General features: G+C 33.3%; 1 protein-coding gene across 7 annotated transcripts in view; it reads left to right on the top strand.

Moving 5' to 3' along the window:
* The window catches only part of LOC115216514 (probable G-protein coupled receptor CG31760), an 895,090-nt gene that overhangs the window by 461,297 nt on the left and 418,793 nt on the right, over nucleotides 1-15,000 (top strand). For all 7 annotated transcript variants that reach the window (XM_036506718.1, XM_036506717.1, XM_036506716.1 and 4 more), the window contains one exon: nucleotides 11,161-12,030. In XM_036506718.1, the coding sequence (XP_036362611.1) occupies nucleotides 11,307-12,030 (724 nt within the window). In that variant the 5' untranslated portion in view covers nucleotides 11,161-11,306. The remainder of the gene's footprint in view (nucleotides 1-11,160; nucleotides 12,031-15,000) is intronic.

A 15,000-nucleotide genomic window follows, 5' to 3' on the forward strand; every position in this document is an offset into this window, starting at 1 on the left:
GTGTAGTCTGCTATTTTTATGATGGACAGGAAGTTGGGACAAAGAGCTAACATAAAATTTTTCGTTAGACTTGGGAAATCTACTACTGAAATATTGAGCATGCTTCGACAAGCGTGCAGAAACAAGGCAATGGGGTTTACGCAATGATTCCAGTGACGCAGGCGCTTCAAAAGCAGAAGGACGTCCCTAATAGGTTTTTCAACATACGCGGTATTGTGCATCAACAATTCGACTCCCATAGCCAGACCGTCAATTGAAAGTTCTAATGCGACATTTTGAATCGTTTTAGCGATCTGTGGAACGTGAAGAATTGGATTTTTCATGACGACAATGAACCATGCCACCGAATTCTACTCCCTCGTGAGTTTCTTTCCAAAAACAACATGGTATCGCTTGCGTACCCACCCTATTCGCCAGATTTAGCACCTGCCGACTTCCATCTCTTCCTCAAGATGAACATGCAGCTCAAAGGTCGCCTTTTTAACACCGTTGTCCTGATTCAGAGTAAATCGTAGGTCTTCGACTCGCTTACGGAAAACGACTTCTAGTACGGATTACAAAAGGGGCAGGAATGCTACATATCTAGTCCGGGAACTTTTTAATACGACCTCGTATATTGAAATTATTCGTACGAGAAATTGATAAATCCGTTTTCTGTTTTCTGTGTTTGAATTCTCATAAATATTATTTGAAACGCATCAAGTTTAGAAAATTATTCATTCTACTATTAGTTCGTTTATGCAAAGAAAATGACACAGATTCTCTTTTAACAGGAAGTTTCTGTGAATTACAAGTGTTATATATGAGAGGACATTTACACAAGTTTCCACATATAAATGGTAGTAATTTTTCCATATCGATGTTCGATAAGCTGAAGAAAGTTATTTTATTGTTCACGGTTTGCAACAGGGTTTGCAATGTTAGCGAATAAAAATACAGATTTAGGGAATGGAGGAGGTAATATCCAGGCTACATGTTTCCTAGCTAGCAGACCCTCAGAAGTAGTAACTACTCAATGAGAGGTACTCCACTAGCTACTCATCAGGCCGAAGATACCTTTGTTAAATGAAGGTTACATAGTCGTCAAGGAATTCCAAGTTATAACTCGCAGAGATTTGATCGAAAAAGAGTGGAAAACACGGGATGAGAGAACACAATAGGCATGAAGAAATCATATATGAGAGTGGACAAATGTTTAAGTTGTTAAGAAAAAGAATAAGAATAAAGAAAAGGAGATGGGGGAAGAGTAGGTGGAAATTTGGTAAGAATGTGCATATAGGCTGGGGCCATTTACTATGTCAACTGTAAATATATCAGTAAATATATTGTGGCACTCTGTATATCAGAAGAATAATACAGGGGAGAATGCCAAGAGGGTAGAAAGAAAAAGATTAGGAGTGGTAGTAAGTGGGAATTTGTTAGAAGAGGGGGAGAAAGAGAGGGAGGTGGAAGATAATGTTTCTGGTCATAGGGGACATAGAATTTCTAGGTAAGTTGGTAGTTTATCACTTAGTAGTAAAACTATAAAAAACATATTGGCGCGCATGCATACTCCATTTTGCGTCGTAACACTGAACTTTCGCCAGTCAGTATTTATAGAATTTACCATAGGAATCAGTGGTTGATTACACAAAATGGCAATGTGAAAATTTTAAAATAATTAACGTTAGCTGGCTGAATGCTAAGCATACCTCACAAACTATCTATAAGAGCATCGTAGAGCGATCTACGCCATTCCTCAATATTAATGGATCAAGGAAGTACATGTTTTACTAACATAACTCAAATCTCATTGAAAGCTAAGAATTCAATTGATCTACAAAATTCGAGAACTGAAAGCTTCATAAGTTGCCGTTATCTCGAGAAATATCTGCTATGAAACCATAGATCACCACCCGTTACAAGTTTGCCATACTGTCTTGCAAACTTTAGCTATTCTGTATCGGACTAATCCCACCAACCATAGTTAATTCCCCTTCTAACAGACCAATAGGACAGGACTCATATCACTGCCCTCCAAGCTGTCTTTTTCTAGTAATTTTTTGTTCTCTATCGTTTTTTCTCAGAGATCAGCCATTTTTATTTTGAGCCTGAACTATTGCTTATCAAATGATATTTATCTCTCTTTGGATGGGTAGTTTTTGTTGATTCTACCAACAACGGAACAGTATACTGTATGTGTATGTGTGTGTGTGTATTACATCTGTCTTATGTAAAGCTCGTCATACATACACACACAAGCGCATTTGTCTGTGAGTATGTGAACGTATATATGTGTGTGGGTGTACACACATACACTCACATATATTTATGCTTGTATTACGTACGTACCTATGTATGTATATATGTGTGCTGGCATATGTTTGTGTGTGACAGAGGAAGAAGGAGAGGAAAGTAAAGAGTAAAATTTTATATAAGAGTTCATTTAAATAAAAACATCTGCTGCTTTCAATATTCATTGCTTTCTAAAGCTTCCCTTACGTCAAATACTAACCGTGATAGTTTTCAGGTGACAAATTTAAATTATTCAATAAAACGTGAGAGAAAAGCATCTCGAGGGGATTAATATATGTTGTTCTGCATTTTTATTCTCGATATTACGCCGCTGACTATTGATAACAAGATACACTATATTATTTTGATATCATAAGGAATATATTATAGTAATATCATAATGGTTTTATCTTTACACGTGTGTTTGTGTATGTGTGTGTGCATGAGTGCGTGTGTGTGTGTGTGTGTGTGTGTGTCTGTCTGTGTCTGTGTGTGACAGCAAAAAGCTGAGTTGTTATTGTTTGACGAAAGATTAAGTATGATCAAGTAAATATCACGCTACAAAGCCGTAACTTATGGAAGATGTTAGTAAAACCGAGTTTCTAAATTAAACATCGACCAATATGCAATGTTGGATCCAGTGAAGTTGATGATCTAGCCACTGTCAAAAGTGGAGAATTCAACGCTGAGTGTACAACGATACTTAAGTTGTGAACCTATACTTTAGGAAACGGAAGACTTCAAGAGGAAAAATAGTCAATATATTATATATATATTATATTATACTAAGCAATAAAGGGTTTAGCAACGAATTGCCTTACCACATACCGAATTTAGAAATAGCAGTCAAAGAGTTATAGCTATTTCTTCTACTAAAAAGGGAGATCTCAGTAAAATATATTATATTATATATATATTATATTATATATATATTATATATATATTATATATATGTGTGTATGCATGTGAGCTTCAAAGGCACGTACTCTACTGTATAAGGTGATGGACTGGCTAACTCGTGATATGGAGCAAGTTAGTTCGTTTTATGTTGCTCCAGTCTGCTTAGCAGAAAATAGATGAGTTCCATGCCTGTGCAACTATCGCCCAATTTATCACATCATCATTGTTTCTCAGGGTGTGGGAGGAATGACAGAATGTCCATGTCTTCTTGTGTCTACACAGGAACCTAAGGCAGTTAACGAAAGCAGGGTGCAAACTACCATGTCACACGCGATTGTCACATATATGTACCGAAACTGATTGGGACGAGGAAAATACAGGAAGAGACGCAAAACCACAGAAAAAGAACAATATTCATCCATACAGTGGAGAGGAAAAGACAAAAGCTGCAAAGCTAAAAAACACCCAAAACAGACACTACGTCACCATCACTTCCACAAACACCTGAAACACTACTTCAACCAACACCACCACAAACACAACCCATCCCACATAGACAAGAACAAAACAACAGCAGCAGCAGCAAATACAAAGTAAAAGCAGTACCATTATAAACTACATAGCAATTACCTCAAAGCACGCAGATCTCATGAATTACATAAAAACCAACACCAACACAACACAAACAGATTTTGTGACACCCAGTACCCCTACCTACACACATACAAATATTTCAAACGACACAAGACACATACACACACCTAAAAATCACATTCCCGCAGGAAATCGGAGATTTTCTAGGGAACATCACTAAGAGAACACTTGGTGATTTGTTGGTGGAAATACCTCACTCTAACAGGAGGGACGGCTAAACTGTTCCTCCAAACAAAACCAAATAAGTTATTGTTTTGATTCCTATTCCTTTTCCAACATGGTTTTACATACCACCCTCAGCTGTTTCCTCTGCTTCGATACAATCCTTCCCTTAGCCTATTCCTGTGGACAACTACAGCCTATCGGCGTCATTCTTAGGGTGGAAGGCGCTATGAACTGTCAATATTTTTCTTGTCTTCGTATCCATTTTCATCAGTCCTTTCTTTTGACAGTTTATGATTCCAGCTCCATCCCGAATGATGCTATGGCCCATGTATTAACGGCTTGGATTCTTATTATTACTATCATTATTGTCATTACTATCAAGAGTTTTAATGGTGTTACTACGGTTGCTTTTATTACTATTAATATTTCTAGTATAATTCCTATTCATCATATTATCATTGCTTCCAGTAACAATATAATTATGGGCATTAGCGTTACTACTATTATTATTGATCTCTTAATAGCATATAGGGCCTCCATAGCTCTTACAATTTTCAACATTCCCTTGTTAATCACAATTATTTTAAATTCCTAGGTATTGCTTTAGCTACTGAGCCTGTGTGATTTTAATTGATATTTTTCTAAATATTATGGCGACTGTTGTGATTGGAAAACGTTAAGAAATCGTTTTCGGTTTATCTCACGAATTTATCAGTTCTGCTTTTCTTTCTTAATTAAGCTCTGGCCTTTCAACTAATAGATACTTTGCAACTTATCAACTTATATATATACATATTTTGCTGCTCAACCAACATAAATGAAACGATTTATAAATATATATCTTTAAGTTAACACGGTTCATTATATATACAAATTACATTATTCTAAAGTACACATTTATGTAATTGTCCATGCTATTGCATGGGCCACTTTCCCTCTATCTACTTGATTCATCTAATTTACCTTTTCCACTTTATCCTTCTTTACTTTCCCTATCTTCCAGAATTTCACAGAGAACTTAGCTGATCTGCGGTTTTGTACTAAATTATTGTCCCTTGGTGGATTTCCATTCAGTGATGCTAATATTCTATTCATTTGCTGAACAAGTTTATCAAGATTAATTAAGTGAATGAATAACTAACGTTCCCTTTGAAGTAATGTTATACAATAATAATTTTAGAGCAGCGTCGGCAGCTGACTTTGAGCGTGTTTTGGTAGAGTCAAATGTCATGCTTTGCGCCTATTATCTGCTGTATTCAAATAAGTTCTGACACTACTGGCCTTTGATATCAATGCCTCTCTTTATATTTGCGACTTTATTCCACCGCCTTAAATTTATTAAATTTAGTAATTCTGATTAGAAATATCACTTGTTGATTAACCAAGAAGTTACAGCTCAATCATTTTCTTTGGTAGCCTGCTGCGTTGGGAGTTATCTAACATATTACACAATGTATCTAATTGCATTATGCTTGTCACAATAAAGACTCCTACTGAAATGATTGTAGCAATACAACATAACTTATTTGCCTGTTTTTATCTATGTTATGTCTTTATACCACGCTTCAGTTTCCATTTATCGTTGGATACTTTTGGATACTATTGTAACTGTGGATTGCCTAAAACGGAACTTTAATACGATGCATTCCGTATTAAAATGATCAATTAACTGTCTGATTTGCGTTATTCTGCCTAGCTAATTTGATATGCCTTGATCGTTTATAGAGTCTCATATGTGTGTGTGTCTCTGTGTGTTTGTGTGTTCGAGAAAGAGAGAGCGAGTGAGAGATATCTACCAAATAACGAAAATGAAAAGAAAAATATCTTATGTATCTGAAACTAGTTTCAAAGAAAGATGTGCCAACCACCAATCTTCTTTCCAGCACGTGGACGAAAAGATAGATAGATGGACGGATAGATAGATAGATACAAAGACAGACAGACAGGCAGACAGATGAATAGATAGATAGATAGATAGATAGATAGATAGATAGATAGATAGATAGATAGATAGATAGATAGATAGATAGATAGATAGATAGATAGATAGATTGTAGTGGATGCATAAAAATAAAATGTTTCACAGATCTATATTTAAGAGATGACGAATTATGTACATTATTTACATTTGACGGATATTTGTCCTCATTTTTGTTGTTGACACAACGTTCCAGCTGATATACCCACCCAGCCTTCATCAGGTGTCTTGGGGAAATTTCGAACCCGGGTTCTCATTCCAAGGGTATTTGTCGCTGTTGTTGTTCTTCTTTTCCTTCTTTTCCTTCTTTTCTTCTTCTTCTTCTTCTTCTTCTTCTTCTTCTTCTTCTTCTTCTTCTTCTTCTTCTTCTTCTTCTTCATCATCATATTATTATTATTATTATTATTATTATTATTATTATTATTATTATTATTATTATTATTATTTTTATTTTTATTGTTATTATTATTATTATTATTTTTATTATTATTATTATTATTATTATTATTGTTGTTGTTGTTGTTGTTGTTATTGTTATTCTGGTCACTGCCTGGAATCGAACTCGGATTCCAAGTTCGATTCCAGGCAGTGACCTGAATAATAATAAGAAGAAGAAGAACTACATCGAAAAATACCTTAGGAATGAGAACCCAGGTTCGAAGTTTCCCCAAGACACCTGAAGAAGGCTGGAGAGTATATCAGCCGAAACGTTGTGTTAACAGCATAAAAGATGAGGACAAATATCCGTCAAATGTAAATAATGAACAAAATGTTTCTTTAGTTTCACATCAATTAGGAGTTGAATGTTTATGTAAAAGCTTAAGAACTGATAAATATTCATGCAATATATTTCATCATTCTGAAGTTACATTTCCACAAATGTACTACCTTCGATTTGGATCCATGTAAATATATAGCGTACAGATATGTACAGAGAACAAATATAAAGGTTGCGGTGGAAATAAGGGAGAGTTAATGAAATCGTATTATGACTTGGCTGGAAAATTGAACATATGGTGTTTCCCAATTATATATATATATATAATTATAGTAAGTCTTATTAACGTGACGTTTGAAAACACTATCGAAAAGATATAAGTATTCGATTGAGATATTTCATCCAGAATAATAATAATAATAATAATAATAATAATAATAATAATAATATAATAATAATAATAATAATAATGATAATAATAATAATAATAATAATAATATAATAATAATAATAATAATAATAATAATAATGACAACGTGTCTCTAAAAGAAATGGAGAAACTCTCAAAATACAAAGACCTGGAAATAGAGGTAACTAGAATGTGAAATCTGAAAACAGAAACAATTCCTATCATAGTAGGTGCATTAGGCATGATAAAAAAATATTCAGACAAATACATAACAAAAACACTAGGACTTACAAACACATATAACATACAGAAAATTGCACTACTAGGCACTGCACACATCCTACGCAGAACACTTTCCATACAATAACCATCAGAGCATCACAACAAATCACAGCACATACCCAGGCACACAGAGCTGCGCTCGGTAGTGAAGTGAAAGCACGCTATAAAAATAAAACTACTGAATAATAATAATAATAATAATAATAATAATAATAATAATAATAATAATAATAATAATAGTAATAGTAATAGTAATAATAATAATAATAATAATAATAATAATGATAATAATAATAATAATAATAATAATAATAATAATAACAATAATGATAATAATAATAATAATTATTATTATTATAACAAAATTATAATATATTTAAACTTTTATAGACATGTTCAAAATACGTCTATCTGCCCGCCTGTTTTGCAGCTAAATATCAGTTCAGTTACTTCCGGAGAACCGGAAATACATTCTTTCTTTCTTGGTCAATTGAACACATAGCATCCACTAATGAAAAATTTTGATCATAGTTCTTACTTACCTTTTGTTATGACGTAAGCTAAATTGAGAACAACAAAATTGGAAATCTATATTCTTTCTTCGAACTAACAGGCCAGACATAATGCAGTCATTATTACAATAGTTATGTGGCAATAATACCACACGATTTATTGACAAAAGACCAAAAACACTTTTTAAATTATTTCTAAGTCGCGAAATGCCAAAATATCATTATTTCAGTTGAGATTGTGCTGAAGTTTTTTTCCTTTTACTCTTTATTATTTTGTAATCACTGTCATTATCACGAACGATTCGGTTTTAACTTAACATTATGAAGCTCATTCAAACACCGTTTAGTTTTATAATGTTCTTGTGCATGATTCTATTTCTGTTTTTGCTTACTGTTTCAACCGCATTTATAGCAGGACAAATTGTCTTTAATTTCTTTGACTGGATGTAATATTTCAGGTTGAATGTAACAATTTACTAATGGATGAAAATTGCTATATAGACCTCCTTATTGAATATTCTACACATTACTCTCTATAAACAAGAAGTAAATTCAATTTGTTTTGTATTCTTTGTATATCAGTTACTGAAGACATCAGATATATTTACTTGTTATCATAAAACCTGCTGCATAATTCTTCACAGTAAGTCTTCCAAGCCTCCTACTTTTGACAGCTGCGTAATTCTCAGAATACAATTACGTTTTATAAACTTGCATTATGCACATTCTCAAATATCAGATAAAATCTGAAGCTCCAGTGTGGAAAATAGTACCTAATTATTTTTCTGTTTTTCATTTGATAAATGATAAAACCTTTTCTTATTAAATATTCTATAATGTAATATTATTCTCATCATATATTATAAACCATGTTGTGTGTGTGTGTGTGTGTGTGTGTGTGTGTGTAAAATTTATAAAGGCCGAAACTTTTAATTGATTTTCTCCAAACTGGGAACATACATTACATATGTTCCAAAATTTTTCACATTATGAGTAACGGGGCCCGCTGGGGCAGAAAAAGCACGTTCCTTGGTTACGTGGAAAACGGAAGTAACTTATAGTTCACTATAAGATTTCAATCGCCATTTACAAACAACAACGACAAATTACTAACAGAAAGATCACAATTACTGATGAAAGTAATTTCATATACAATTCACTGACAGAAGTAACTTTTGCAGCGTTTTGTTCTTTTTTTTTGTTGACGGAATTACGGACAAAAGTAAGTTCATAATTTACTGACAGAAGTAACTTTAACAATTTCACTTAGATCCGCACACTTAGTTAATTTCCTTTAAAATTTCTTAGTTACTTTTGCAACGGTTTTGCATTTTTCTGTAGTTAACGGCATTTTTCTGGTTCCTTCAATAATGGCTGTTTGGACCACTAAGTGACAAATTACCTTCAACCGTACAGTTTTTTTATTTTCCGTAAACATTTCTTATTTACTGTCTGTCTGTCGTATTAAGAAATATAATTTCCGTTACCCAGTTATTTTCATTGTTTACTATCTTCTGCAACCGTGTATTTCTGTATATGACCACGCCTAGAAAGAAAGTGTCAAATTTGTCTACAATGTCAAGATCAGTCAAAAGAATGTCTCTGTCCAGGAAAAGAGAGGCAGCTGCAGAAAGGAGAGCATACCAAGAAACGAACATGTTGTGCACTACAAAAGCCATACCATCTCAAAGTAATGAAGAGAGTATGCACGGCTAACGAGGAATAGGATCACTGCAGAACGAAGAGCAGCTGCAACAGCTCAGAGAAGCAACTTCTATGAAGCAGCTATGAATTATGATCCAGCAGTTCACTATGCAGATGACACTTAGAGTTTTTATTGGAGGAATGACAATTGGGAGCATACATTGTAAATCAAGGAAGTGGTCTGAGAGACATCTGCACTGTGCTGCAGTGGTGGAAAGATTAAATTCCGCAATCCCCCAACCTCCAGAGCCACTGAAGAAACTGTTGTCATCAGCTGACCAATATTCCAAAACAAGATTAGACAATACAAAGCTGCACTACAGATGACATCATTTGGGGTCACAAGAGATTTAACTGAGCCAGGATTCATGCAAACTTTCAAGATCCAAGGTCAGATTTATCATCGGATTGGCTCTCTACTACTTCTGTCAAATGAATCACCGAAGTCGACATTTCATTGTTTGTAATTTGTACCTGTTTTGTGTTTACGAAATAATCTACACAAAACATGTTCTGGAATTACATGTATTTACTTTATATACATATATGAGTTGAAAACTTTCTTTTAACATTTTAATTAACGTTTATGTATCATGCTGTCATGAGTTGGAGAGTTATTAATGTAGAAAGTTCGTATATCAGCTACTAGCAGGTGAGACCTGCGTAATCTAGATAACATTTTAAAATTTCATTATTCTCTTTAACCCAGGCAACGCCGGATATATCTGCTAGTCTATTATATGTTATTAATTTTTACATTCTTATAAGCATCGGGCTTATTATGAATGGACAAAGAATTCATGCATTCCACACATGATTACATCCTAAGCAATCGTATACTTCAAAATAGGTGTGCTTCTATTTCAATAACATTCACTGAGTTTGAAGAAACTGCTGAGGGATTGCATATGATGATTATTTACAACAAATAAACGCAAATATATTTTCTTGGCTATATTGATTCTTTGTTGATATTTTATGCTATTCTGCTTTAGTGGACAAACTTAACGGTCGTATACAACTTTATAAAGTTTGTAACATGCATAGCAGACATATTAGGAAAATAAGAATTTCTTTAAGAACTTAAAACTGTTTGATTCGTGTCGCTAAGACTTTGATTTCGATCATTTTAGATTCATAACACTTATTTCCGGTGATAGAATCAGCTTTCTACTCGGGAAATAGGAAGAAATCATACCAAATGAGGAAAACATGTTCTTTCAATCTTGAGGAGAAAACAGATTTTAAAGTCAAATTCTCTCAAACAATCATAATATCCCTTCAACAAGAACTTCTATTTTACATTACATCATTCAAAATGATATTTTACAGTGAGGAGACAAAATAAATATATATTTATGTTCATTATTGTCGAGAAATGATATTTAGATTATAGTATTGGTGATGTCATGTTTAATATTATGATTTACGTTTGCAAGGTATAAACTGGCATTGTAAAGAAATTATTGTGATGTAAGATGTATTTCCGTTTATAGATATAAGTTCTTAAAGTAGAAATGTCCATGTTTATTAAACTGTAACTTTTTTATTTTATTTTTTGCAGAATATACATTATTCAGTGATGGCAGTTTGGGGGCATCTCACATCTACTGAAAGCTACTAAGTGTATAGCCATACTCCCTCTAAGCTATACAAACTCACCAAAAAAGAAGTAAGAAAAATATTGATTTGCAAAAGCAAAGCAAAATCATGTACAGATACGGATTGAAACACATTTCCTTAGTGCCCCTAATGTGCACTTATATTTTACTTATTTTGATAATTGGAACAACATTTTCTCTGGCTTTTGAAAATTCTGTGACCGAAGCATCAGTCAGAAACACAACGGTAGAGGGCTATTACACATATCAATATTTAGACCTGAATGCAACAGACGATGATATAAATGAGTATGGAACATCTGATGGAGGAAAAAATGAAGGGAATGATGTTGCTGGCTCTGTCGATGACGATGACGATATTGTTTCTAAATTTCTCAGTCTTGTCGAAGAATATAAGAAGAATAAGAAAAACTGCACGAAAGGTACATCATATAATCTTGGTGCGGGTGTAGTACGTCAGTATGGTTTAAACAGGTTCAAAAAGCAAGCAGATGTAGCCTTAAGCAGAGCTAACCTCCTTACAAGACTTTGGAAGAATGACCCATCAGGTTTGATGGATTCAGAGTTCCTTCTATATTCCAGTGTAAGAAATATGGTCGAAGGTGACCCTGATATGTTTGCAGCTGGAAATTGTTATAACGTCAATGAATACAAGGATTATTACTTATTCTGTCCTTACGCTTATATCATGCCTGATGGACGTATCAACGTGAAAGATTTGTCAGTTGAATACGATTACTATACAAACGATTGGTTTTACAACTGCAGAGTAAGTGCTAATAAACGAATACAAACAGCAAATTACACAGTTGGTAAGTAGATTTATGTTATTATTTTGTTTACTATTTATCAGAATCAAATAGATCTGAGACAGGTATCTAATGCTGAAGACTTGTTATTTTTTTCATTTGAAATTTAGATTGTAAGAATTCTACCGTTTACTTCCGTAGAATAATGTTGCACATGTTCCTTAATAATGTGGAAAAAAAACGAAACTTCATCTCATCTAGTTGTGAGATTTGATTGAATGAGTCAAACACTAAAATGCGAAATTGCTTTCTACATAATGACTGTAATATTAGGTTGTCCCAAGAGTTCGTAAACACTTGCGAAAATTGAATTTTTACTCGCCAAGTACGAACAAAAACAACAAAAATTATTCCTCAAAATAAAGGCCGTTATTTTCCAAGACTTTCTACGAACTCTTGGGACAACCTTATATTTCACTCTGATTTTACATAAATTATATATGTTTAATATATTTTCATACAAACATTCTTTTTCCTTTATTGTTTTTTTCGTTTGCTTCTTTTTCAGTTTCAGTCATTAGACTATAGATATGCCAAGGCATCTCCTTATGAAATGGTCGATTATACCGATAGCGATTGGTATTTAACCAACATAAGGGCACTGAAATAGAAAGTACAAAAGGGCATTCAGAGTCATTTGAATTAAGGATATTAGGGCAAACAAGTAACACAATGTGTTTTCCCATGCTCTAATAATTCTGTTATGTCTATCCGTCCCTTTTGGCTTGAATTGATTTTTCAACTTTTAGGTTTCTTTCTATTAAGACACTTCTCTAAAAGCTAAATACGGAGAAGTAGTTGCTAGTAGGCGGCTACAGAGAAACGAACAGTGACCAATTCAGATATCAGTTAAGTGCTCTATATCATTAAACCACATGCTCGCAACATTTTCCCGTCATCTAGGAGTATTTACCCAAATTTTTAAGCTGTTATCACAGCTATCCCAGGTTCAAAATTTACTTTATTTTTTTTTTGTAAAATACCAACCCACTCGACGCCTTTAAGTTTATTTATAAACTATTGCTCTCTCTCTCTCCCTCTCCCTCCTTCTCTATGTGTCTCTCACTCACACTCTCTCAATATATATATACACTAATAACAATATATGGATTCTGGTTCGCTCACTACAACTGTTTCAGACGTGTTTTTGTGGATGAATAGAATCATTACATCATGCAAAAAAAAAAACTGTTTTCACCAAGTGAATGCGATAGCAATTTCCGTGACCCGACCACGTGCTTTCCTACTTAAAGATGTGACTCACTTGAAATCTGAACTTTCATATAACTACACACACACGCACGCACACACACACACACAACACACACACACACGCACACACACACACACACACACACACACATGCACACACACACACACACATAAGGATAATATCATAACTTAAAAAGCGACCATATGAAGTGGCCAGCATATGAATAAAAACCCTATGGTGTTAATTACTATTAAAATTATAATTAAGGGTATTTAAGGGATACCACCATGCTAGAGATAGCAGTCAAACCTTGACTCTAAAACTACTTCATACAGCACAAGGTGAAAAGACAAATAAATAAATAAACTAGCAAAGAATTTTTGGATAATACATGAAGTAGTTTTAGAGCAAAGTTTTGACGCTATCTCTAGCATGGTGGTATCTCTTAGATACACTTAATTATGATTTTATATATATGTGTGATTGTGTGTGTGTATGTATATATAAATATTGCCTAGTGTTACATATATACTAGTTGTGTATGTATATATATATAGATGTATATATATATGATTACAAATTGTCACCTTATATAACAATATTTCGAGTTAGAATATTTTGGAGACTGGTATTAGCTCTTCTCTTTCGAAATATTTAGCAGAAGACAGATGCTCATTGCGCGTGGTTTTTTTGTGTTGAATTATCAAATTAACATACATTTCATGCGTCACTGAGATATTCTAATTACAGCAAGTCACCTCATGTTTTCTAATAAAAGGAGCATATATTTTGAATGTATATTTTCGGAGCATGTGTCATGTGAGCAAGTTAATATTGATGTAGTACCATCCATATTTATTACATGCAACCTGGTGCACTTCATGTCATATTTAGCACAGATTTACCTTTTCTATGCTGCTTGATATCAATCTGCTTGTGACTGCCTTTAGTTCTACCGTACAACCTTCCTATTTTAAAAGATTTAAATTAAAATCTCATTTCAAAATTTCATGTTAATTAAAGTTCCAGACATCATATTAGTAAGTGCAAAGGTATTTTACTAAATTCTGATTTTCGTAATTGATTATAACAAAGATAGAGTGTTTCAACAGTAAATCGGTAAGAAAAAGAATAAATTAGCCAAAGCCTGCGCGACACAGCCAAGCAAACGTGTGGAAAGAGAATGTAGTACACAGAATTTCGTATAATATTCAGTTGTTTTCACTTAAAATCATTTGGTGTCCCATTATTTACTTCAATACTTCAATCTTTATCAAGTATTTTTAGCAATCATTTGTATGATAATAACAAATATATAACGTCCTAAGTTTGTTGTGATGTGTCAAACAATATATTTTATGTACTGCCCTTAATATCAGCATTATTCATGGATACACATTCATCCATATCTTTTGTTGACATGAATTGTATTTTTATTCCATTAATATTTGAAACATTCCCGGAGTTATTTGGAATATCACAAGTCTCCGAATGTTTTTTTATTTATTTTCTAGCCCAAATAATAAAATGTTAATCTCAGTTTAAATCAATTTTTGAATGTATAATTCCCTTTGATTCTGCCAAATCAAAGATGAAAATACATCTAGGACTTACGTTGAGCTTCTGTAAAACTGGGCTCTGATGTAAAACTTGTTGATGTTACTTCGTTTAATGAAAGCCTTCAGCCAATATACATATGAGTTAGGAATTATCAATCAGTAAATATTCCGAATAGTTTTCTTGGTACTGTTACTGGCAAT

Source organism: Octopus sinensis, linkage group LG10 (assembly GCF_006345805.1).
Source record: "Octopus sinensis linkage group LG10, ASM634580v1, whole genome shotgun sequence".
Classification (NCBI taxonomy): Eukaryota; Metazoa; Mollusca; class Cephalopoda; order Octopoda; family Octopodidae; genus Octopus; species Octopus sinensis.